The 26,976-nt window shown below is 42.4% G+C and overlaps 1 protein-coding gene across 8 annotated transcripts in view; it reads right to left on the minus strand.

Annotated features, from left to right (window-relative positions):
- Erc2 (ELKS/RAB6-interacting/CAST family member 2) overlaps positions 1-26,976 on the minus strand; it is an 892,417-nt gene that overhangs the window by 479,445 nt on the left and 385,996 nt on the right. For all 8 annotated transcript variants that reach the window (XM_041662605.1, XM_041662600.1, XM_041662604.1 and 5 more), the window contains one exon: positions 1,848-1,985. In XM_041662605.1, coding sequence (XP_041518539.1) covers positions 1,848-1,985 — 138 coding nt within the window. The remainder of the gene's footprint in view (positions 1-1,847; positions 1,986-26,976) is intronic.

The raw sequence follows: 26,976 nt of genomic DNA on the forward strand, positions 1-26,976 counted from the left end.
AATCTATGGGGTTGTAATCTGTTACAACAATGGAATAACCAAATTAACATTCCTGCAGTATCAGAAACAAATTACAAACCAACTTATGTTTCTGGAAAGGATGTTACAAGGTATTATAAAATACACTCCCTGACCATTCAGGCTGTACAAAACCATAGAACAACCACTGGTGAACTCTCAGAGGTACCAACAGCCCTACTTTTAAAATGGTTAACTAAGAAATCTATACGGGATAAGCAATGCCTTTAACAAAAGAGAAACTGTAGGCTTTAGAACAGCTGATACAGGAGTAACTAGATGCTCAGCATATTGAAGAATCAACCAGCCCTGAGAATTCTCCTGTCTTTGCTGTTAAAAAGAAATCTGTAAAATGGAAAATAGTAACAGAGCTGTTAAAAAGGTGATTCAGTCAATGGCCTCTCTACAATCTGGAATTCTTATGCCTTCCCTATTGCCTAAGGATGGTCTCTTATAGTTATTGATTTAAATAAAAGACTGTTTCTTTACTGTATCTTTACAAGGAAAAGACAGAAAAATTTTCATTCACAGTGCCTACTTATAAAAATTCTCGGTCTGCTAAAACCCTGAGGAATGTCAACATCTAACTTCTTCCCAAACTCCTTAGAATTGCTCTCCCTTCTACCTTGAACCCATGGTCCAGCAGAAAGACTCATGGCTCACTCCACTGCCATCAAGTCTTTCTTTAAACACCATTTTCTTATCTCTAACTTGACCATAAAACCCCATGCATCTTGTACCCCTCTCTGATTTCTTTCCATCTGTAGAAAATAACACCTTCTGAAAACCCACATGTGCCACTATTTGTCACGTTCTGTTTCTCCTTCTCCCTCACTAGAATGAGAACTCTGTAAGAGCTGGGGCTTTCACCCACCCACATTAGGGTGGAACGTTCAACCAGCATCCAGTATCTACTGGGCATCCCCGTAAGGTATCCTGCTAAGCCCTGGAGATGGCAAATTAAAACACACAGGGTATGTTATCTTGCTTTGGAGTTCAGTATGAAGAGGGAGTTAATCCCTTTAAAACAGATGCACAAAAAGTTAAAATCTCAGCAATAGTTTGTGGGAGTTTGTAGTACAGAACGAGAACACTAACATGCTGTCTCTACAGAAACGATTCATTAAATAATAATGACAACAATAACCCCTCTCAACAGCTCTAAATACATTTTCTTCTTGATATAACATAATCCTCCGAGGTGGGAACTTTTATTGCCCCAATTCCATAGGTAAAAAAAAAAAAAAAAAAAAAAAAACAAGGAATGCAGAGGCTAACTCACCTAAACAATGAGTACTGGACCTAGGATTTGAACTCACACATCTTGAATATTGAATAAAACAACCTCCAGAAAGACTCACATAGAAAATCTGCACATAGAAAGTCACATCCTAAGCAAGTAGAAGCAAATGCAAAGTGCTGGAGGCAGAAGAGAACATGACATACTTGAAGCTTAGAGGACAAACAAAACTAAGGCACAGAGAAGTAAGGAAGAGACAAGCATGAGGCAGAAGTACTGTCCACAAAGGGCTCCATCAGGAAGGTGGGCAACCCTATGGGGCAGGCTAAGAGTTTTATCACCAAAATTTTAATGATAAGCTAGTGAATGCTTTTTCAGACAGCCAAGGGTGATGCTGTGTCTGAGTTTCAAAGGGATGCCTGTGGCTGCATTGTGTCCAGTCTCCTGGCTAACATGAAGTCTAAGAATCAGCTGGGACAAGAGGCAGTGTAGGGATGAGGGAAAGAACATATATTTGCATGCACTTGTATCACTCCTCCCAATTTAGTTTCTCTAAATTCTGAATGCCTGATTTGGAGGCTAAACTCACCTTCTCTGACAAGGCTTCCTCCAGTGTGGCCAGAGCAGTGTCTGTGTTGCTGGAATCTGTCTGCAAGGACTTGACTCTGTCTTTCAGGTTGGTCAGTTGTTTGTCCTTATCCCTAAGTTGTTCTTGCAAGTTTTCAATCTAAAAATAAAGAGAAACGTATTTAGTACACATTTTATGAGTAATCAAAGCTAATATTCTTGAAGCCATCTCTTTTTTATATTGATTTTTAAGATATAATATTATGGACATCAATATTATGAGTTTGCATTTGACTTAGAATCAAGAAAATTTTGAGATTTAATCCATTTAAAGTCTATATAAAGTCAATATAAAGTTCTATTTATAAGCAGAATATTATTCACCATACAAATGTAAGCCCCATAAACATTAAAATACTATTACTTCTCTATTTGTCTAGCCATTTAACCATATTTTTAAGGTTCAAGTCCACACAGTTTGCCACAGTGAACCAGAGAAACATTCCCACGGGATTAATTCATTCACTGAGCAGACACTGAGTGGGTGCCCATTCTTTACTAGGAAGCCTATCATTGTATGGCAGAGCCCATACAGTCATCCACTCACTCTTATTCAGCAAGAAACTTTGTGATTTCCCAAATGTTGTCAAGTGGCTGTTTCAAAGTGACCACATGAGAAGCCAAGTAGGTTATCAGCAGCAGACCGTTAATGGGAAGGACTTGTGATATAAGTCCTACGCAACAAGTGCTAAACACTCCACTTGGCAACTAAGTCATATGCTGGCAACCAACCAGCCACTTTATCCAGTATCTGCATCCCGAAATAAACACAGAAAACAGCCGATTATAAGGTCTGCCTGGCAGCAGCAGCAAGGGCCTTCCCTAGGCATTACGTCCATTATCATTCATGTTTTTATTCTCTGCTTTCAAATCATGTATTTCTTATCTAAGGTTTTTTTTTAAGACCACTATGCAAACAATTTATTCGTATTAAGGGTTTTAAAATGACAAGGAAAAAAAGCAGTACAACTCTAAGATAAGTCCATTCAAAATATTTGCATTCTGCACCCAGCTTTCTCAGGGACTCATTCCAAACACATACTTCCCTTTGTGCTACTCAAGGAACTTCTGAGATTGCTTGATTCTTTTCACATGAATCTGGAATGCCCATGTAAATAATGGCAGCAGTCATGGAAATGGAGAGGAGACAATGATGGGACAAAGGAGGGACCACTACAGCATCATCCAAACGGCTCTAAAGAAGACAGGTACGGTAACCTGCACTATAATCCTGAGAGTTACAAGGCAGGAGCAGAAGGCGATCATAAGTTAAGGGTACCCTGGGGCATATAGTGAGTTCCACACCAGCCTTTGCTATAGAGCGAACACTGCTCCAAAACAAAACAAAATGTAGCTCTAAAAAGAAAGGCAATGAAGCTGGAGAGATGGTTCAGCAATTAAGAGCATTGGCTACTCTTCTAAAAAGCACCGGGTTCAATTCCCAACCATCCCGCGGCAGCTCACAACTATCTGTAACTCCAGTTCCAGGGGATCTGACATCCCCTCACACACAGACAGACAGGCAGGTAGGCAAAACACCAAGGCACATTAAAAAAATTAATATTAATAATAATAAAGCTGGGTGGTGGTGGCTTACGCTTATAATCCCAGTACTTGGGAAACAGAAGTAGGCACATCTCTGAGTTCAAGGCCAGCCTGGTCTACAGAGCTAGTTCCAGGATATCCAGGGTTACACAGAGAAGCTCGGTCTTAAAAAAACAATGGGAGGGACAATGATTCATCTACGCCTGAGTTGGGGGGACCTGAACTGGGCTAGAGGACTTTTCCAATGTCACAATACATCTGAGCTAATAAAGTTAATGATACTTTGGACAAGATTGACTGGCGGATTTAGAATAGGGAAAGGATTTATACCCAAGAACATACCACATTAAGGAATGTTGTATAAACAACTCAAGAATGAGTCTTGAGCTTGGGAGACAGTTTAGTGGCTGAAAGTGATTGTGGCCCAAGTGTGAGAATCTGAAGTCAGATTCTCAGAAGACATAGAAAGCCTGAGTTGGTGGCACACGTCTGTCACCCCAATACACCTACAGCAAGACAGCAGCAGAGACAAGAGAATTCCTAGAAACCTGTGGGGCAGACAGCCTGGCATCCATAGTGGCCAACAACACAGACTCATTCTCAAACAAGGCGGAGGCCAAGGAAAGATACTTAAAGTTGTCGTTTGAGCTCCACATGGAAGTCATTGCATGTTTACACATACAGATACACCACATACACACACAAATACAACACACACATACAGATACAACACACACACATGCAGATACAACAACACGCACAGATACAACAGCACACACAGAGATACAACATATACATACATACAGATACAACACACATAGATACAACATACACACATACAGATACAACACACACACATATACAACACACACACATGCAGATATAACACACACACACATACAGATACAACACACACATACAAAATTGCTGTAAAAAGGAGTTAAGAGGGTACAAAACACAAAACAGTGTGAAGAACAGAGTTTCTGACATAACTTTAGTGATAGACACAAGCACCTGGAAGGAAAAATCATGGGAAGGAAGGCAGTCTAAGAGGCAGGTGGTGGAGCACAGCTCCCAGTTTTCACTGCTGGAAGTTTCAATAATTGCCTGCTGAAAAGTTCAAGCCAAGTAGAGTTTATTGTTTTTAAAGTATGATCATAGATGGCGCTGGCAGGGATGGAATAGCAGTTAAGAGTACTGGCTGCTCTTGCAGAGGATCCCAGTTCAGTTCCGAGCACTCAGGTCAAAACTGCCTATAATTCCAGCTCCGGGGATCAGATACCCACTTCCGGCCTCTGTGGGCATTTGAACACACATGGCATATGGCATATCCTCACAGAGGCAGACACATAAACACATACACATAAACAAAGATAAAAAATCCTTAAAACCCACCTAGTGATACACATACACATAGAAGTATATCTCTAGTATATATTGAAGATGGTAAAGATTGCTCAATGGGTAAAGGCACATGTTATCAAATCTGACAACCTGAGTTCAAGTCTCAGGACACACAAGGTGGAAAAGAGAAAGAACTCCTGAACTTCTAAACATGTGCTGTGGCACAGGCATGTCCATACTCATCATAAACACACAAATAAATCTATACAATAAAATAATTTTAAATATCAAATACACAAGTAAATAATAAACAAATACAAATACACAAGTGAGTAGCAAAAAAAAAAAAACCCAACAACAAAAAACCTATCCATATGCTACAGTTTGGGTGTGGTCTGTCTTCCTAATGGTTCTTCTGGAAGCTGGGTCCTCAGTGTGTTGAAGCTGAGAGGCAGTCGATGCTTTGACAGAAGGAAATAGAAGGTGATGATGTCATGGAGGCTTTTTTTTTTTTAATGGATAAACTCCATCTTCAATGGGTGGAATTAGTCTCATTGGATTTGATTAGTTCTCCCAAACGTGCTTCTCTATCAGAGAGCGAGCCTGTCCCCTCTGCCAGCCAGCTGTCACTATGTGACTTGACAAATTTACATGTGCTCCCATCTGAATGCCACCTGCCAGGCTGTGCTACACCGGAAGCTGATGTCAGTGCAATGCTGCCAAGCACCCAGAATCGTATTTCCCCATTATACAGAAGGAGCCATCACTGGTATTTTGCAGAGTAAATACACAAGTCACATCAAGTTATATGCACTGGAATTGCTACGAAGTAAATGAAAACATTAGAATCTAAAGAAGGTAAAGGCATTATATAAAATAAGTCAACATTAATTTTGTAAAAAATTAAGTTCTTGCAAGTTATGTGTGTGTGTGTGTGTGTGTGTGTGTGTGTGTGGTGTATTCATCGATCTCTAAGAATTTCATTTGACACTAAAGTTTTATTTTCTCTATCTTCTAGATGTTTTTCCTGAAGATAATACACAAAATAAAGATAATTTCAAATCAACTAAAAGACATCAAAATGGTCTTAAAATGAGTTTTGAAGCAAGTTTTACTTTTTTAATTATTAAAACAATCTTTTTATTTTACATACCAATCTCAGTTCACTCTCCTTCCCCTCCTCCTGCTCTCTCTACCTTCCCCCTACCCCACTCCTCATCCATTCCTCAGGGAGGGTGAGGCTTCCCATGGGGAGTCAACAAAGTCTGTCACATCACTTGAGGCAGGACCAAGGCACTCCTCCCTGTATCTAAGCTGAGCAAGGTATCCCTCCATAGGGAATGGGCTCCAAAAAGCCAGTTCATGCATTGGGCATAAATATTGGTTCTACTGCCAATGGCCCCACAGACTGCACAAGCCACACAACTGTCACCCACTTTCTAAGGGCCTAGTTCAGTCCTATGCAAGTTCCCCAGCTGTCCATCCAGGGTCAGTGAGATCCCACTAGCTCGGGTCAGCTGTTTCTGAGGGTGTCCCCGTTATGGTCTTGACCCTTTTACTTATATTATTGCTCTTCCCTCTTTATGATTGAACTCCAGGAGCTTGACCCATAACTTAGCTGTGGATCTCTACATTTGCTTCCATCAGTTACTGGATGAAGGTTCTATGATGACAATTAAAGTAGTCATCAATCTGATTACTGGGGAAGGGCAGTTCAGGCACCCTCTCCACTATTGCTTAGAGTCTTAGCTGGGGTCATCCTTGTGGGATCCTGGTGCCAGGTTTCCCACTAACCCCACAATGATTCCCTCTATGAAGACATCTTTCTGCTTGTTTTCCCTCTCCATCCTTCCCTGACTGGATTTTCCCAATTCATCATGTTCCCCTCCCCGTTCTCCACTCCCCTTTTGCCCTCCTCTCCCCCCACTTCCAAATAAGTTTTACCACTAAAAGAGCTTGTTATATGAGGAAATGTTCCTTTTAGCTCCAAAGAAATTAAGTTCTTTCTGAAAACTAAATTTTAGGAGGCTGGCAAATATCGTCCACCTTTCTCTTGGTCTCCAACTGTTAGGACACTTCCAAAAATTCTTGGGACCTTTTTCTTGAAAGTATGAAGCTGCACTAAGTTCAAATAGTAGGGATTGGGTGTTGAACAACCTGAAATCCAGGGTTAGGACTGGGAATCTTAGGGACAGGTTTTAAGTAATTTCACATTTTTATAAAGATACCACCCACCCTGGGATGCAGAGAACTCACTGGTCACTGTGACTCATAGAGTAAGACATAGGTCTGTGCACCCAGGCCTGAGAAAGACTGCACCTGCTATTGAAGAAAGCTGCTTCTGGTCAGAGCATTCTGCAACATGCTGTGTGTCTGAAGCGAGAGCTGTACTTTCAAAGCAGATCCCTGGAGAGTAAACAAGGCACTGGCGGTCTGCTTTCAGACCCCAGAGATCACAGGGCAACCGTAATCCTGACAGATTTAAGCTATCTTCTGAAATTCTACACTCCAAGAGTGTCTGTCAGAGTCCTTGACTCTCAAGATTCAAATCTATAGGACTATGACTTCACTCCTGAGGGCCCTTCGATGGGTCCCACTCAAGGTGATGCATGAGGCCCTTCAAGAGATGGTCGAGGAGCCAGAGCTAGGACTGCAGCTCAGAGACACAGCACTGTCTAGCAGGAGTGAGATCCTAAGCTCAAGGCCCAGTATTGCCAGAAGAGACAAACAAGAGAATTACTTGCTCTTCCGCCATGCCTACATGGTTACCATTCTGGCAAAATATGCTTCCAGCTCCTGGAAAGAAACTACATCTTCCTGCCTTTGGTCTGCCTCCTGTAGCTGGGAGCTTTCCCCACTCAAACTCTGCTCAACTCTGACTCAACCTTTAGATGCGGGGACACACCCTTTATCCTTGGGAAACCCTTCTCTGCCTCTGGAGCTGGGTTTCCTCCTCTGGATTGTGTACACACTATCAGAATTGCCTTTCAAGGGCTGGAGATAGAGCTGAGGGGTAGAACTTTCCCACTTGGTGGTAAGGCCAGTTACGACTAATGTTCTCACCTGAACATCTCTGGTTATTAATTTGCTGAATAAAATGGGAAAGAAAAAAGGTGAAGCCTACTAAAGAGATTATGCCACATAAAGAGAAGAGACCAGAGCAATGGCTGGGTTCCTGTGGCTCTGGGATTCCAGAGAGACTATACAGAAAGTGACAGATAGGGTCTATGTAGAGGTTCATGCTATAGTATGTTTACATTTGTCTTATGCAAAAGTGCCTTTTGATTCACTTTAGGAGATTCTGAAACTCAATTACTAAAACATCTTTCTCTCTTTTTCTTGAGAATTTTTCTGGAATTTGTATTATCCATACCTTGGGTATTAGTTAAAGTAATTATTCAGAAACAACCAGTCAAATTTGAGCAAAAAAAATGAAGGAATTAAAAAAAATGCCAAAAAGTTGAAAGTTACATGAAAAGATCAGAATTCTGTGCCTAACGTTCTGACCCAAGTGATCCAGTACAGATGCTACACTGAGCAGTGGACAGCAGACATCTGGGCTTCAGTGCAAACTACCGGGTTCCATTCCATGCTGAGCCATGGCCACGTGACCTTACTGTCACCACAGTGCAGAGATGTCATCAAATTCCTAGCATTTCAACAGCTCTGGCAAGTGCATTTGGCTAAATTAAAAAGCAGAGACAAGAATAAGCCAGTGGCCTAACAGCAAAAGAGACTAGGGATGCAAATACTATGTTCTCACCTTCTAGAGTTAGATACCCTTCATAAAGTCAGTGGGAAAGCCAGAGTCTGGTGTCCAAATAACCAACCCATATCTGCAATACCTAAGGGAGGCTTTAGTGTTCCAGACCCAGCAAAAATATAGACGTTGATCTTGATTCTCTCTTCCCTTCCTTTCTCCTACCATCACTCATTTCCAGAGCACTGTAAGTCTAAACTAACGCATGAAGTCCATACCACCCAATGATACCACCCATCCTGACTTGATAAATACTTTTCCCCGTTTATTCTGTGACTCTGAAAAGTTACACAAACATACTCTTAGTGTATATAACTTTTAGACTGGCTTTTTGCACTGAGCACAACTGCTTAGAGATTCATCCAAATTGGCAAGCTGTTCAGTAGTTCATCATCATTGATTTCTGAGTAGCCCTCCACTGTATCACTATGCCAGCTTCTCTCAGCATGGATCTGTTCAAGGGCATACAGGTTGTTTCCTGTTTTGGCTATTACAAGTCTTGTACTATGATTATTCACATACAGATTTGTGGTTTTTATCTTTGAACAGAAGTTTTACTAGGCTGGTATAAATGCAACCAGGATGCGATTTCTGGGTCACATGGAAGTTGTTTTTATTATATAAAATACTACTGAAGTACTCTCTAGAGTTTCCACATGTCACAGTTTTACTTCTTCATCAATGTAAGAATATTGGTTTAGCTACCAATGTTGTTGTCACTAGTTGTGATTTTCGTGCTCTGGCAGGTGTACTGTTACTCTGATTTCCATACTGGCTAGTGATCTTAATGTGTTTCCATGCATGCACTTCCTCAATGAGAAGCCACTTCATCCTTTTACGCCACACAGAAACATTTGCTCCAGGTAGGCTATGGCCTGAGATGCAAAGCTGCTGCTAAAGCTGCGGGAAAACCGCAGGGAAAGGGCCCGGGGCACTGATCTGGGCAATTTCTGCTGCTTATTTGTTTTTATTTTCTGGCAAAACCACAAAAGAACGAAAAGAAAAAGTAAAAATAGAAACATGAGTGCATCAAGTCAAAGACCTGTCCTGCAGATGACACCCTGGGAAATACAAGGGAGGCTGTCATTGCCTTTACCTCAACTACCAACTGCGACTTAGGAAACTCACTAGGAGACTGATGGTTCACAGTATGTAGACAGTGGCTCTCACTTAGACCTTCAATGGCTCCCAAGAGGACAATGTGTCCAATGTTTTTTTCCCACCAAGCACTCCACTGCAGAAGCAGGCAGATCTCTGTGAGTTCAAGGCCAGACTGGTCTACAGAGTGAATTCCAGGACAGCTAAGGCTACACAGAGAAATCTTGTCTCAAAAAAACAAAACAAAAATAAAAGTTGTGCCTCAATGCATAGCCAGGCTGGGGGAAGGTGGCACTGTAGGAGGGAAGCCTTAGGAGGTTTTAAGTCACTGGAACATGTCCTTTGTCCTAGATAGGGTGGTGATGCTGCTGTGATAAAATATTATGGTCAAAAGCACGTTGCGGAGGAAGCAATTTATTGGGTTCCCACACCGTACATCAGTGGAGGAAGTCAGCTCAGGAACTCAAGCAGAACCAGAACCTGGATGCAGGAGCTGATGCAGAGGCCATGGAAGGGTTCTGCTTACTGGCTTGCTCAGCCTACTTTCTTATAAGGACCCAGGACCACCAGACCAAGCATGGTACCACCCACAATTGTCTAGGCCTTCCCCCATCAACCCCTAATTAAGAAAAATGCCTTACAGCAAAATCTTGTGGAGGTATCTCCTCAATTGAGGTTCCTGCCTTCCCTACAGATAAATCTAGCCTGTGTCAAGTTGACAAAAACTTAGCCAGCACACCCTTTAAAGGAATTATGTGACCTGGTACTCCTTTCTTTCTCGTCCCTACCACAAGGGGGATAGCTTTCCTCAGCCACATGCTTCTCAGGAGGTACACCAAAGCCCAGGGAAATGTGGCTGATCATAACAGGCTGACATGCACAACTACTAAATTAAGTCCATCTTTGCTCTGTCTACGCTGATCCATCTTTAACCATCACAACAAAGCATTCTACATTCTCCTAGCTTACCTGTCGGAAATTCTAATCTTTTCTCTGTTAGCATTTCCTTCTCCACGGAGAACTTCCTTCACCAAGTCTTAAAGATTTGATACTATTAATTAGTTCTATTAACAAGTAACTCATTATTGTCCCTTATGTCATAATGCTTTCTTCTCCCTCATTCTTGATGAACATTTCACAAGACAGAGAAACTGTACTTGACATTTTTAGGATTCTCATTTAAAAAGCACAAGGCTAATTTCTCTGGCCTAAGGTTTCAGACTCCACTGGTGGTCTCCTGACACACGGAGTCATATGGCTGTGATGGCTTGGAGATTTCACTTTAATTTTCAAAGCCTGGGTGTGTATTTCCTTGAGTTTGATGATGTAAGGCTTGATCATCTTTGCACCAATGGGTGTTGGCAGAGGCTGCTTGTTCATTTCCTGGATGCCCCAACTCCCAAAATAATCACACAGAAATCTGTATTAGTTGCAATACTGTTTTAAGAGTATTTCTGGCTAACTCTTATATCTTAAATTAACCCATTTCTATTAATTTGTGTATCCCTACGTGGCTGCGACTTACTGGCAAGGTTCCAGTGGGCTCCAGCAGAGGTGTCTGTCTCCTGTGGCAGCTACATGGATTCTCCCTGACTTCACCTACTTTCTCTATGTATCTCTTTCAGCCTGGCTTTACTCTGTTAAGCCACTGGCCAAAAGCAGAATCTTTATTAACCAATGGCAATAAAACATTCACAACATACATCACTGCTGCGAGACAATGGTCTTGTACCCTGTCACTTGTATTGTTTTAATAAAATGCAGGTTGGCCAGTAGTCAGGCAGGAAGTAGAGGCAGGGCAACAAGAACAGGAGAATTCTGGGAAGAGGAAAGACTCAGACTGCATTCATCACCCAGACACAGAGGAAGTAAGATGAGAATGCCTGGCTGATAAAAGGTACCAAGCCATGTGGTAACACGACAAGAATTATGAGTTAATGTAAGTTATAAGAGTTAATAAGAAGCCTGAGCCAATAGGCCAACCAGTTTATAAGTTTATAATGTAGACCTCTGTGAGTTTCTTTGGAATGAACAGCTGTGGGACCAGGCTGGACAGAAACCTCTGTCAACACATCACCTCCCATATCAAGTGGGTTTATGCCTTTTGACAAAGCCAGGAAGCATTTCATCTTTTACTAAGTCGTCAAGTTACCTCTTCAAGTACTTTTAGCTCCATATTCTTTCTCCTCTCTTGAATTCTATATGAATATTAGACCATATTGTCACCTACAAGTCCGTGAACTCTACCCATCTGATTTCCCTTCCAGTTCCTCCATTCAGATTAAGGAGCCATGACTCAGAGTTCCCAAGCTCAATGATGCTATCTCCTGTCACATCTACCCTACTTCCCAGGGTTTCAGGGAGGGTCTCCCTCTCTGAGGAAATCTATGATTACCTATTCAGTCAATTTAATAAAAATTGCTTTAATTTTTTCACCCAATAATCCCCATATCTGACATGCTTGGGTATCAGTTGTTTCTCCTCATTTAAGTTGTGATTTTTCTTCTGTAATGGTATCTTATGACACTGTATGATTCCCTACTGCATCCAGGACATTTCTAGGCATGGAGTGTAACATTTGGTGTGCTTTAATTTTTTTTTTTTTTTAGTGTCTTCCCATCTTCCATCGTCTCAGGCACTGTGACCCTTGTTTGGTGCTGACAAAGCAGACATGTTCCCTTGGACTTCCCTGAGTCACTTGTGATGGGTGCCCCATCAGGGCTCTTCTGACAAAGCTGTCACAGGCATCCTGAGGTCACCACTTAGAACAGGCAAGCTATGACTGACAGGCTGGCCTGCTGCCTTTTGCTGGTGACATTTTGTGGGTTGACTGGATCGCTACTAAAAATCCCAAGTCTCCCTTCCCTTCCTCCTTCTCTCCATTGCTCCCTGTCTTCCCTCCATCCTTTTCTATTGCAGGGTCCTGAGACAGTCACCAGGACAGGATGAAAGCCCAAGGTGCTCTGCAAGATTTGCTTAGCATGTCATCCTGACAGGGTTCCTTCCTGCCAGCCTTCAGAGTTTTTTATGACTACTCTTACTGTTCAGTTAAGTGGACTTAGTGAATTTATGCTATCTTATCCAGATCTGAAAACCACTAGAAGCCTTTTGTTAAAATGGATTGTTTCATTTACTCTCAAAAATCTCACCATTGAAATCAATCTACAAAGATGGTGAAGTGAAAATTCATGCTCGTGCTGAGAGATGTCTAACTCCTGCTTCAGCTATGACTTCACTGTTCAGATCCCTTGCAGAACAGAGGCTCCCAGCTCTCTTCCTGCACCAACACTTTGCCACCAGATAGCAAGAGGAGGGAGTCAGGGTCTAGCGGAAAAGTAATGGAAGAACAGGTTTGCAGAAAGTGACCTTCTCTCTGTGAGTCACTCGCAAATGGAAGAAAACTCCATGGAAAGTCCATTCAAAGAAGCTCACTATAATGAGAAGTACAAGGCTGGCTATGATGCCAAACAGAATAAAGATTTGCATCGTCTCACTAATATTTGCATATTTTCAATCATGGAAACACAGTAGGCCTACAGTAATTCTTCCTTGACTGAAGACAAAAAAAAATGACCTTTTAAATACTGGGTAAAGCTTGCTCAAATGACTTCCTCGCAGACAACCTTTTTGAGAACAACCACATCGTGACACCCTGTGGAATACTTGAGATACTGCACAATTCTAGCTCTGCCAAAGCCAGAGGCTTTGCAGATGTGGAGGCACCGCAAAGGGAGCCATTCCCCAAGGCACATCATCCAAAGCTAAAGGACCCCAGTGCTGCTGCCATCGGCAGCCTGTCCCCATGGTAAGGTACCTGAAAATAAAAGGGACAACTGCTTCCCACGCTTGGCACTTCTCTGGATTCCAGAGCATTCGTGATTTCCTTTTTCTTAAAACTAATTTTAAAATGTGACCCAAACCCTTAACCAAGACAGTATGTTCTCAAGTAGTATGGAATTTTGTGTAATTTTTTTCTTTAGACATAAATGAATAAGCAGTAAATTTAAAACATCCCCAAATTGTTTAAAACAGAACATTCTTCAAAACTCCAATGACAAAATGGCAGAGTCCAAGGCAGCCTCCAGGGATTCTCAATGGTGGAAGGAGTCAAAGCTCACAAGGCGGACAAGCTCGTGGGCGCTCTGGCCATGGCTAGCAATGATGAAGAGAGGACACAAGGGGCCTGGTGAAGGGAGACACCTAATGTCACAGAAATTCATGTTTACTGAATAGACTGATGGAAAAAATTACTTTTGTTAGTTTTCCACATAAAAGTCGTATAACTCATTAAATTTAAGGTACAAAGTATTATTTCTTTCATATTTTGTCCCACCATATAAAAGGTGAAGTTCATGCAGGGAATCACTGCATGCAGCAAAAGTACATTTACATACAGGAGACCATCAAACATTTTTACGATGCTAATTTGACCTGGAAATCAGTGGCTTATATGTGTCATACAATTTGGGAGCAACTTTCAACCATGCAGAGCTTTTGTTGTTATAGTCTTCTTTGTTTATTCTAATAGTATCTGACATCAGCAAGTGTTCTGTTTATTAGCATATGCAAAACACTCTGAGAAAAAGGAGAATTAAAAAGGAAATAACGGATACGCAGAAAAATATTTTAAAAATAAACCTTTAAAATCGCATACAATTCACAGGTGACTCTGACACCCAAAATGTGTCCATTCCCTTCAGATTTTCTCAGGTGGGCTCCCTTTTAGCCTTGCACAGTTGTGTCTACTGCAACTCTATTTGAAATTTGAAATTTAGTTGACAAGATACTGCCTGTCTTTTATGCTTGCTTTATCACTACTTGATCCCTACACTAAAATTCAATTGCAACAAACTTTACAACTTGAGTCTGCTAATCTTTGACTGTTTTAGTAACTAAAAAAATTGACATTAAAGTCACTTCAAAAAAATCATTAAACTCTGCATAAAAAGGTCTTTTCTTGTCCCCACACTGTCAATAAACGACATGATAATCTTGTCACTTTTTTGGCCACTGTCTCAGGAATGCTTCTTAAGTACTCAAAGGATTAAATCAAATCTCACCTGCAGACAGGCTTTGCATTTCAGCAGAAAACCTAGTTCTCAAAGGAAAATTACTTTCATTATCTTAAGTTAAAACCAAATATTCTGTCCTGGGGAATTTGCAGGAAAATAGCAGCATCAAAGAAAACAGCTCCTTCAAGAGAGTTCGCTCCCTAAGACCTTGTCTGAAAGAATTATTTAAGGGAGAATTCCTTTTAGGAAATATTTTCTCAAGGTCATACTAAGACAGCTATAAAACTGTGTCATTTAAATTACTTCAAGCCATGCCTTTTCGCAATTTGCTTTTATTTTTAGGGGCTGAAGACTTTGGGTCTTCTTTGAGAATTATTTTATTCATGGTTACTGTTTTGAATTTTGACTGTCTATAGGCTTTTGCTTTTTTAAAAACTATATAATTTTGAGAGCCAAACATGTAAAATCCATGTGAGGGAGAAAAATATGAGATGTTTCTCTTTGAAGCTTAAGAACAATGGAAGGGATTAATGTGAAATTAAAACTGTTTATGAAACCGGGTGACAATAACCACTCTAGCACTTACGAAACTGTTCATCAACTTAAAGCACACTGTGCACTCTATGAAACACTCACTAGGGTAACTATTCACCTGACAGGAACTGCCTTCCTAGGACAAGAAACCAAGTCAACATCCTCCTCACATACCCAGCCAACCATACTGTTGTAAGACTCACTGGAGACAGGCAGGTTTCGAATAAGTCAAATTTTGGATTTTTAAATCTAGTTCCTAAATAAACAAAATCCTGACTCTCTCTCTCCCCAAATCTAATACAAATCCAGTACTTCCCCAGAGGAAGGACAGGAACCCGACGGAAAAAAAGGGACATTCGTCGAGGAGCCGACTTCATTATTTGCAGACGATTTTTTTTGGCTATTGGTTAGTGTTCTTCATGCTAACTGTTCTGTCCCCTATAGCAAATGCTCCATCTTAAAAACACAGTAACAGACGCTAGAGATAGAAACCACCAAAGAATAGTACTGGTGGCTGTAGAAGGTATTTTGTTATTTTGTGGTAGATTGGGGGAAAAAAATCAAAAAACGGTACAATGTGACTAAAACTTGGTGTGCACGAATTTCATTACTGACACAACCTAGTAACTTGCCAAGTAACTTGCCCTAGACTGCAGTTTGTTTTTAAATTGCAATCTTTGTGAAGGAGATTAAAGTGCATCCCATACCACACCATCTGCACATGAAGGCGCTCTTAATTGACATGCAGGAACTGAAATACTTGCAAGCCAACTTTTTATTTTTCACCTTAGAAAAAAGTATAAATGAGCAGTAACATGTCTATACTTAGATATTTAAGCATAACCCATACTTCAACTTCATATTATTTTCTTATGATCTATACATTTGATTCTTTACTACTTGGTACATCTGGGCCCAGCCTTGAACCCCAAGGAGCCCAGTTCTGAAGAAGGATGCTTTCCAGGCACCCAGCAGCCCTTGACTTTAATTGGATTTCTTTCTTCCATGTGTATTACCTTACCTGCAGTTCTGACTCAAACAATGGCCTGTACTCTCTGTGAGTTCCACACCTGCTACTCAGTAACTCTGGCCTTCTTTAACATTCCTCCTAACTATGTGACAAATGTATGGCAAAGAATTACTACAAATGATCTTTTTGCATGAGGCTAAGGTTAAATCCCTTCTCAAGAGTCTAAGAATATTTGTAATAATATGTTAACCATGCATAAGCATGACTTTCATTCAGAAATATTCACAAAAGAACATAAGGTAGTTTGATAACATTTGCCCCCAGGATCCCCTCTTGTTCCTCTTCTCAACTAGCCTCACCTCTACTTTCATCATGCCTTCTTGTTCTGTTTTTGAGGTGTCTGTTCTTTGTGTAGGGGACACTGGATGAGTCTCATTAGGGTTACTGGGCAGGATCAGCAGTGAGGAGGTAATTTACAGGGACACAGGCACCTTACCAATAGCTACACCACCTTTCACAACACGGATAGTTTGTGACATTCTTCATGGCATCAAGGGAATGAGCAGACCGAAAGGTCACAGACAAAAATTCAGCAGCCTCTAAGAGGTAGCGACATACAAACACAGGCAACACATAACTGAGAACAGTCAGTGACGCCAGCAGGGTCACCTACTCCAGTCTCCCCGTTTGTTGAGATGAAGAACACAGCAGCGAATTTATATACATGCACACACTTATGTATTTGTATATATTTATATTTAACTATTAAACTATAAAATATCTATAATGTTAAGGATTCCAGCTTGCTGGCATATGAGAACTATTTGGATACCTGGTTATAAGAGTCTTCGAGCCCAGGACCAGAGTCACTTATGGTTGGTTCCACAATCTGTCTGATGAACTTGTGCTATATGTAACTTAATCTAGTCGATTTTTCCAAGTCTAATACTGAGCTGGAAGTGTCACTCCACGCCTGCCAAGCACTTTGCACTTGGACTCCAACTCCCAGCCTACCAAGCCCTGACCACACAGGGTATTTAAGCTCGCACTGGAAAGAAGAACACGTGGTTTTGGGTTTGCGTGTGTGCTCTCTCTGTCTTCCTCTCGCCATGTTCTCCTGGCCACCCAGGAGTGTGTCGTCTATTAAACATGGGCATTTAACTCTGTTTGATTTGGTCTGATTAGAGTTCTTTTGTGTTGGTTGGCGGAGCAGCTTGTCTTAAGATTTTTTCTAACACCAAACACTGAAACCAAAACATTTGTATATCAAATGAGGAAGAGAAATAACAGTGTTGACCTATTTATAACTCAGTTGTTATCTTCTTTAAAACACTGAAGAGACAATGTCTCTCTAGCCTCCAGTTATTGAAGCTATGGTTTAAAGGTCTGAGGAGGTAGAAAGCATTATCCCACAACATTTAGTTGAGGCATATACACACACCACAAATTCAGAAATCCAAGTCAGGTCTGAGCATGTGGGTGGAAACAGATCTCTCTACCTGCATGTCCTCCTTAAAAACAATGCAGACATTGGGAGTTTTTGCAGCAATTTCGTGCACAATCTGAAAACCTCCATCATAAGCAACTTCAAGGCAATGTCACCAGCTACTAATAAATATTCTACATATAATCTGCCTTTGCTTGGAACACATTGGAGACTGAAAATAAAAGCAAAGACTGAGGACATAACAGATTCCCATAAAAAGCAACACACCCAGTCGATTCTAGATGGGGAGTTTTGGTGTAAATGTCCCAACCTCTGCATTTAAATCCCCATAAAAGGGCCTGGAGTCTAAACTGGACCTGGGCAGATGAGTCGAAATGGTTAAGAAAGCCTTTAGTTTTCTTCCTTTCAAACTGAATGTCCCTCATTCCTTCCTGCAGTCAGCATCTGTGTTTCAGAGGTCCGATTACAGAACAGGCAGAATTTACAAAGTCAAATAATGATGCAGGCCCTACATTCATGGCTAATGGAAAGGAGTCTGTCTTCTGCAAAGTGTCAAAAATCCAATCGCATCTGCTAGCCTGACACTGAAGAAAACACAAACCCAGCTTCTTTACCCAATTAAATACAGGGCTCCTTAAACTTCCCTGGGAGAGCGGCCCTGCTGCGCAATTGGATATTTAAAGAAGCAGTCTGCTTTGGTTTAAGCACTTTTGTTTCCCATTAAGAGCCAGAACGTGTTTTGTTCCTTTATTGTCCGAGGCAGGCTCCCCACAGACAAATTTCTGAATCCCAGGGATAGATGGTTGAGGATGGCAATCAACAACTTGATTTGTTAACAGACTGCTCAAGTCCCCTAATGCCGCTGGATGCTGTCCTAATCAGAGGCCACACTGGAGGGAAGAGATCCAGATCCGCATGGATCCAAAGGTACCACGTGCCAAGTCACTGCAGCGCTGTCCGCAAAGGCATGGAAGACGGGAAGTTGCTGCTGCGAGGCACAAAGGCCGGAGGAGAGCAGCTCAGCGTTTGTATACATTTGCTTAACATGTAGCACGAGTGAGCTACACAACCAAAGGCAGCGCCGAGGACACACAGCACGCTCAAATGAGCCCCAGAATAAACGCAAGGCGGAAGAGTGAGTGCTTGAGGTGCCGCTCTCTGAGAAGAGTGCTTGTCTCTTCCAAGGCTGCCGGCATGTTTTCAAATCCAACAGTAAAAGAAAAAGCTAGCTGTAACGTTTAAAAACTTGAGAACCTTGCTCTAGCGCCTAACTTTCTAGTCCCCCCAACTAGGCTTCTTTTCCTAGGCTCAGTAATTGCTGGCAAGAGGGGCCACTTGCACCCTCACAAAAAGGGGCAAGTGGCTAATTATTTCTGTCCGAGCCCATCTGCAGGCAAAATCAGTTGCAGATGTAGAACTGTACCCACCAAAAAAACATTGCTTCAATACCATGGGCCTGAGATATACAGGGGAATACCAAGGAAGCCAAACTACAGCCAAATTCTGACTGGGGGTGGAAAGCCCTGTTCAATCCCATAAACGGGCAGTCATGGTAATTTTCTTTGAAAACAAATTAAGAACAGGAAGCAAAATGGAGATGGGTAGAAGGAAGAAATGAAGAGAAGGGGACAGGGTGGGGAGAATGAATTTAAGGCTGTTTAGACAAACAGGCCAAACCTGCTCTCCAGATTTAGCTAGGTCTAAATGCTGAGCCTCAAGCTCCTGCCCTGAAATGCTTACTCTGATTCCATCTCCGCTGAATGTGAAAGACAGGGGAAAGAAAGGGGAGCCCTGAGCAACAAGTGTATAATGTAGTCTACAAGGGTTTCCCCAAACCTCAGGTACTGTGCTTGCTGACTGAATCCTTGTGAAGAGCCTCTCACTTGGTGACATGATCCATTTTACAGATAAGAGTTGCCTAGGGCCAGGTGGAAAAGTGGGAGTTGAATCCACAGCTGTTGGAGACTAAACACAGTACAGTTTGGTGCCAGAAAGTACCAAGTGCTAAGGAAAAACCAACCAGGCCTGGGGAATAGAGTGCTGGGGCCTGGAGCTATGTGCAATTGGCGCTCAGCAAGGAAGGTAAAAACTGAACAAAGAGGTGAAAAAAGAATCAGCAGGGAAAACTGCAACACCAATCGCCCACCCTCCACACCCCTATAGACAAGCAGCACAGGCTAGTGGTGGTGGCTGGTGGTGCAAGCCTTTAATCCCAGCACTCCGGAGGCAGAGGCACGTGGACCTCTGTGAGTTCAAGGCCAGCCTGGTCTACAAGAACTAGTTCCAGGGCAGGCACCAAAGCTACAGAGAAAGACCAAAAATAAATAAATAAAGCACAGGGGAACAGCTGCAGCAACCCTTTAATACAGTTCCTCATGTTGTGGTAACCCCCAACTATAAAATTATTTTTGTTGCTACCTTGTAACTGTAGTTGTAATTTTGCTACTGTTATGAACAGTAACGAAGACATCTGATGTGCGACCCCTGTGAAAAGGTCGTTAGACCCCCCAAACGAGTCATACCCCACAGGCTGAGAACCTCTGAGCTAGCAGCTTCACAGGCGCAGGTCACAAAACTGTCCACATTCTGGTGGCAAAACTTTTGATCCCTGGTAATACCATGATTGAGAACTCAGCAAACGCTGGAGCATTTGCCTCTTCTGTCTTTTATTCCCTCATTCGCTTAGCTCCCTGTTGAGTGTCTCCAGAATGCATGTGACGTGTTTTAAATGTCTAACTAAATGACTCAGAGATGTTCTGGATCAGAGAGCCAAGCAGAACTTGCCCCATAGAATGTTCTCAGTCTGGAACCAGATTCTGGGAGCCATGGGGCAAAAAGCGCTTTCTCTCTCTCTCTCTCTCTCTCTCTCTCTCTCTCTCTCTCTCTCTCATAAGCAGGGGAATATTTGAGATGCTCTGTGATAAAGAAATTGAGAGGTTCCAGTTACTGGAGTTGCATCTCGTGCGACAATATCCATTGACCCAAGAGAGAGCAGGACTCCTCTGGACACATGAGCAGATCAAGCTACTTCCTCGTCTGGCTGTTCCATGCCTCACTTGCCAACCAGAAGCTGAAGAAGTCGCCCCTCAGTCCAGTCTTATTTAATGATCTCAGCTGAGGACTGGACACAGCTAGGACCTGTGACATAGCAGTGAGCAACACGTCCCCGATGGAAAGAGACTTACCCAGGGATAGTGTCTTAGTTACTCTTCCCGGTGAGATAAAATACCTGGGCAAAAGCAACATAAGGCAGAAAGGGTTTGTTTGGGGGCAGAGTTTGAGGATGCAGTCCACGGTTGCTAGGGAAGCCACAGAAGTGAGACTTAGGGCAGCTGGTCACATTGTGCCTATACCTCATCACCTAGGTGATTATCATATCAAATGGAAAACTAAGATTAACCATTACAAACAGCAAATGGATTGAGACACAGTGAGATGCTTTATATAAATACAGAGTTATCACGATGCCTGGGAAGGAAGCATTACTTCATTCCTGTGGAGTCAGGAAAGAGTTCTGCAGAAAAATCAGCTATGTGGAGATTGCAGCATATGGCTCACTCATGGTTAACAACAGTAAGGCTGGATGCTGGGAGAGAGTTTATAACAGAGACAAAAGAGCACCAAAACCCTGTAAGAAGACCACACAACCATACAGACAAGACTGCTGTTAATGGCTGTACCACATGCCAATGGCTGGACGTTAACATAGGAATGGACAAACAACTGCAGTTCATCCATGCCATGGATTTCTGGTCAGTAATGAAAAGATCAGACCACTACTTCCTACAGTAACATGGATGAACCTCAGATACCTCACACCATGTAAAGGAAGCTTGGCCCAGAAGACTGAGTGCATGTGTAAGCAGTCTAAAAAGGCAGACCTGTGTGAGTGGAGGAATGGATCAGTGGTTGTGGGGTGCTTTGGTGATCAGAGGAACATGAAGAAAGTCCATAGAATAATGAGATTATAAATCTGAACTACACGGTGATCACAGCATTATAAATGGGTACTTAAATGTATAAAATTCACACTGCAAAGTTAAGTTTACTGCAAACTGTGTCTCTCTTTGTTTAGTGACAGTTAGGGTCCCAACGTGTGGGGAACAGCACCTCCTCTGCCGTTCTCAACATAGTAAATGGCACATACTCTAGACTGTCTAGGTCTCATCCAGCCTACAGAGAAAACTAGACCCTGGAAGTGGTGGACAGCGCATGCACTGTGCGGTCCTTTTACTACTTCTAGCCAGAGGAAAAGAAAGGAAACTGAAATGGGATGGTCAGGAAGACTGGATTCCAGCGTCAACCCACATTAGGTCTCACGTTAAAGAGAGAGCAGCACCTAAGGAAGGGCAGTTGTGGGGCAGCGGGCAAGATTCACAAAGACGAGTTCCCAGTTCCCCACCTGGTTCTGTAAAGAAAATTTACTGATACTCAGCCATACCCTCTCATGGATATACCTATACAAGTTTTGGTACTACAAATGGCAGAGTGTTTGTGCGAGAGACGATTGAACTTTAAGGAAACATCTGATAGCCACTGTGCAGTGGAGATGAGAGAAGATTTCTATGCATTCCTAGGAAGGTTAGCTAATCCCTTTAACCCTCAGATTTATCTACTGTAGAACGGGATGACGGTGACAAACGGTTCCACAGGAACAAGGCTACATCATTAGCACATGTGCAGAAAGCTGAGGAAAAGGCATTTTAAGAGGCCTGGCTTGGGAAAGTTTCATTTAGTGAGAAGTGCTAGTCTTGCTAGGCTTATCTGAATGGCCAGCCTCCTGTTCCTTGGAAGACGTGAGAGGCTGTACGTATGGCCTATAGGAGAGAAGCAAGAGAAGAGCCCAACTTCCTGCCCTCTGTTTAGGGGTAAAAGTTAGGCCAAGAGAGGCAGGTGAGCCAGGGAAAAACCTAGATAAAAGAAGCTGCTGAGGTGAGCAGGCAATGTCTGTTAGAAACCCAACATGGCGGCCAAGCAGTGGTGGTGCACGTCTTTAATCCCGGCACTTGGGAGGCAGAGATGGGTGGATCTCTTTGTGTTTGAGACCTTCCTGGTCTACAGAAAGTGTTCCAGGACAGCCAAGGCTGTTACACAGAGAAACTCTGTCTGGGAAAAACAAAAAAAGAAAGGAAGGAAGCAAACAAGCAAGCACACAAGCCAGCCAGCCCACTTGGGGAAACCATGTATGGCTCAAGAACATTAGTCCATTTTCTAACACTTGTTCTACTGTGGACTGAACATAATATAATAAACTGCTGCTCTGTCTTGCACAGACCTTGTGTGGGTACAAGAATGAAATTCTAAAGGAAGGTACTATGCTCTACAGTTGGGAAACAAAACCATCAGGTACCCTAGGGAAAGCCAACAGACGTGAGCCCAGTGGTAGAAAAGAGATGAAAATTCAACTGAAAGATTGCAAAGAAGACTGAGAGAAGAGAATGCTGGGGATGGGGGTGGGAGGGGCTTGTAGTGGAGGTGGATGTGGGAGAAGACACAAGATGTGCAGTGTGACCAGGTCACACATAACAAGAACTAGGCTTAAGAGCCCAAATATCATGCTCCCTCCATGATGCATGACTGCTCGCCATTGAGATTCTTGTTACCATGGATAGGGACCAGAGGAGTCTACTTCATTGCTTTCTCAATCACTTTTTTCTTGACTGTTTCTAGACCTCATTTCCTCACCCATGACATGGGCATGGTGCTCACCATCCTGATGATGCCACATGATGTGGCTAGGACTAAATGGGACAATAGGAAATGGATAAAGCCCCATCTCAATATCTCAATGCATGGTGGTACCATGTGATACACATTTTAACAAACATTAGTCATGCTAGTACTTTCAAATAACACTCCAAAGATATTGAAGGGGCTCATGTTTCTCCCCTCAGAATTGCAGGCAATAAAAAGACAACCTCCGGAAAGCTGCTGGGCGGGAGTGGGTGAGGGTGTTTGGGGGAATGTCAGGAGGCAGACTGGCTAGCTACAGTTCACTGTTCCTCTCTGTTCAGCTGAGACATCTGAGTCATCTATAAAATCCCACTCAGGTTCCTGGGAAGCTAAAGGGCCCAATGGCTATTGATTATACGGCAATCATTATATTCAGTGGGTTTTAAAATTAATTAAGGTTATAATCTTTGGAAAAATAGAATAGGACAACATAAGTTAATCCTTTCAATAAAATTGTATGCAACATCAGAATTCCAGGTTGTTTGTGTAAGGTTTGCTGGTTGGGATATTGGGTTGGGCTTGAAGAGCAACCCCAGACCTGTGCCTACTCATGGCCCAGAGTGACAGATCTGCTCTGATGGAATAAGAAAACTTAAACGTTGTTAAACAGAAAGAGGTGCCCGGAGTTAAGAGCACAGGCTGCTATTTAGAGGACCCAGGTTTGATTCCCAACACCCACACAGAGGCTAACAATTCCCTAAAACTAGAATTGCAGGGAATCCAATTCTAGCTTCTGGCCTCTGTTGGCGCCAGGCATCCATATGGCATGCAGTCCTACATACAGGTAAAACACCCCCACACATAAAATAATCATTTTAAACTCAGGAAAAATTGAGTTTGGGGATTTAAAGCTGAAATTCTAGAGTCACTCTGTTTCAAATGGCTACACTCAGTTTTATTTAGAGATAAATAGGTAAAACTGAGTGAATAATCCATAAACACCTCTCGTCTATATGACAGATACAATATGATTGGCTTCTGAATATAAAGTGCTTATTATGGTCCATGTTCTCTGGGAGGCAGTCTTTTCCTGACAGATGTATTTTAACATCTGCTATCCTATTTCACAAGCAACCCTGTGGAAGTGATATCCTCTGTTCTTACTCTTTTCGTTAGGAAACCAGGGCTAATAATAATAAAATAACTGGAGCTAATTTCCAAAACTAATGAGACTCTGACTTGTGGCACACTTTGAATACTCAGGAGTTATCTCTTTCTTGAATAGCCAATAAAATTTAAAAAAAAATTTCAATATTAAAGCAAGCAAGAAAAACTGCTCCAGCAACAACATGAAACCTTGTTTTCAGGATACGTCAATTTTTAATCAAGTGTGATGGCTCACACCTATAAGCCTAGCGCTCAGGATGCTGATGCAGGTGGATGGCCATTAATAGAGGCTAGCCTGGGATAAGTAAGTGAGTTCCAGGGCAGTCCGTTTTCACTCAGTCATTCAAAATGGCTCTCATGTTACATGTATGTACTTTTACAGCACAAAGCAATTAAGATCTGATATGCCATACTTCAGTGCCACAGCAGAGGTTAACATGGGTTTCAACTTCATTACCTTGGGAGGGACACAGGCTCTGTGTGTAGAAACTACCAGAGCCCCATTAAACTTAAATTGAAACAACAGCCCCAGCCTCACCAATTAACAACTGATAAACAGGCTGCCTCTTTCCACCAGCCAGCCAAGGGGCCACAAGAGTAATGCAACCTCCTCACTCTGAACCTGGGTTCCTGTGTCCTCCATGGAATGCAGGGCATTCTGAGGAAGAAGACAGCAGGAGGAGAAGAGACAGGCATCCCTCTACTGAATTTCAAGGACTTCTCTCTCTAAATAGACGAGCATGTGATACAAGCAATAGTCTGTCCCTCCGAAGGAATAACACTGTTTGGGGACCATAAAGTGCATGGAAAAATGAAATGGTTTGATTATCTTTAGCATCAGTAAATTTTATTGAAATCCGAGGCCAAATAAAAGCATGTCTGGTTCTAATATACAAGCACAGCTTCTATTATTCAGAGAAAAACTGACTGCAGTCACCAAGGCTGCCCCTAAGAGCTCAGGCAGACTGTCCGAGGATGTCCTGGGGAAAGGGTGACACAGACGAAATGCAAACGTGACAAAGGTTGGCTTTCAAATCTGCCACTCTCGGGAGGTCGATCTGCCCAGGAGCAGCCCAGTTGCAGGAAGCCGCCACTCTGAGGTGAATTCATCCTATTTCTGCTTCTTTACCCAGTCTGGAGTCTCTCCGCTCTTCAGCTCGCCTTGCGCCCACTAGTGTTGAGAACCGTGGCAGAATTGGGCATGGTTCTGCCTGCCCACACTTCCGTACCAGCAAAAGCACAAACAGAAGATTTTAATGGGCTGAGCTGTGAGTTAGGGTGAAGTTAGCGAGGGCTGAAGAAAGGCAAAGGCATCACCTTGAAAAAATTTACAACAAGCATGAGATCAGGCAACCAAGACTTTGGAAGAGGCCAGGTCAGGTAAGGAAGAAGGAGGACAAAGCCTTGAGCCTCATTAACGTCTTAAGAAATTCATCTCTGATGTGTAATATTGGGTGTTTACTGAGCAATGCCCTAAGACCCTTCAGATTCCTGCTTTCCGAGGCCAGGGATGTAGTCTTTGTCACATGACAATCCTTTTTCGTTCATGTTGACAACAAATGCTTTGAAAGACCTGTCCCTACAAGGGCTCAGGGTTTAATCTGCTCAACACCACAAAAATACTTCCAGAGGTCCTTGTAAGAGAATAGAAGGAAAACAGGCAATGTCATTTGGTCTTCAAAGTTTTCTTAACGTTGAAAGGATGCCTGCACACTTGGCCAACAAGAGAAGGCCAATTTGCCATGCTCCAAAGTGAAAGGAATGAGTCACAACCCAGTTCTAGTCATGACCAATAGGGGAGGAAGAAGGCAAATGAGCAACACAGACTAGGGCCAGGCTTGAGCTGCCCCGCAATAAATCTGTTTATCCTCTAGGCTTTGTCACTAGGAAAGTTGGGGTCCCCAAGTGCCACCCAGACATGTAATAAGTATGAAAGGCTATTATTACCTTTCAAGAGGTGAGAGGAAAGTGCTAGCAATCACTGGTCATGCCTCACCATATCTGAGTAAAAGATGGATGGATGCTATAGAACACGCTCTCTCACAGGCCTTGGGAAGGGGAACTCTAAAACTTCCTTTCATTTCTTCATAAAATGACATAAGTAATGTGTTAAGGGTTTAGTATGAAAATGATGCTTTCACCATTGGAATTCTGTTTTAAGAAAACAAAAAAGGATACAATAAGAGCCAGTTCTTCTTCACTCGGTCTCTATGACTCCTCACCGCTTCTTTACAGGGCAAGCACTATGATAGAGTTCATCCCAGAGATGAGGGAAGAGAGGACCACCAGGAGCTGGGTTAAGCCACAGATAGGAAAAAAAAAGCCAAAAACTCTAGCTGTTTCCTTCCTCCCACTGTCCTGATAAGATTCCTTAATTTTTCTTCTTCTCCCTTTCCTCCCACACAACATACACAGTGCCAACTAAATCTTCATACATTTTATCTTTTACTTTGATGTATTTAAATTTCAGTTGTGCTCAAATATAAATGATATATCAAATTTATCATCTAAACCACTTGAAGTGGTATCAAGTCCATCCCA

Source organism: Microtus oregoni, unplaced genomic scaffold (genome assembly GCF_018167655.1).
Source record: "Microtus oregoni isolate MIOR12 unplaced genomic scaffold, Mior012 000013F_ref0000133, whole genome shotgun sequence".
NCBI lineage: Eukaryota > Metazoa > Chordata > Mammalia > Rodentia > Cricetidae > Microtus > Microtus oregoni.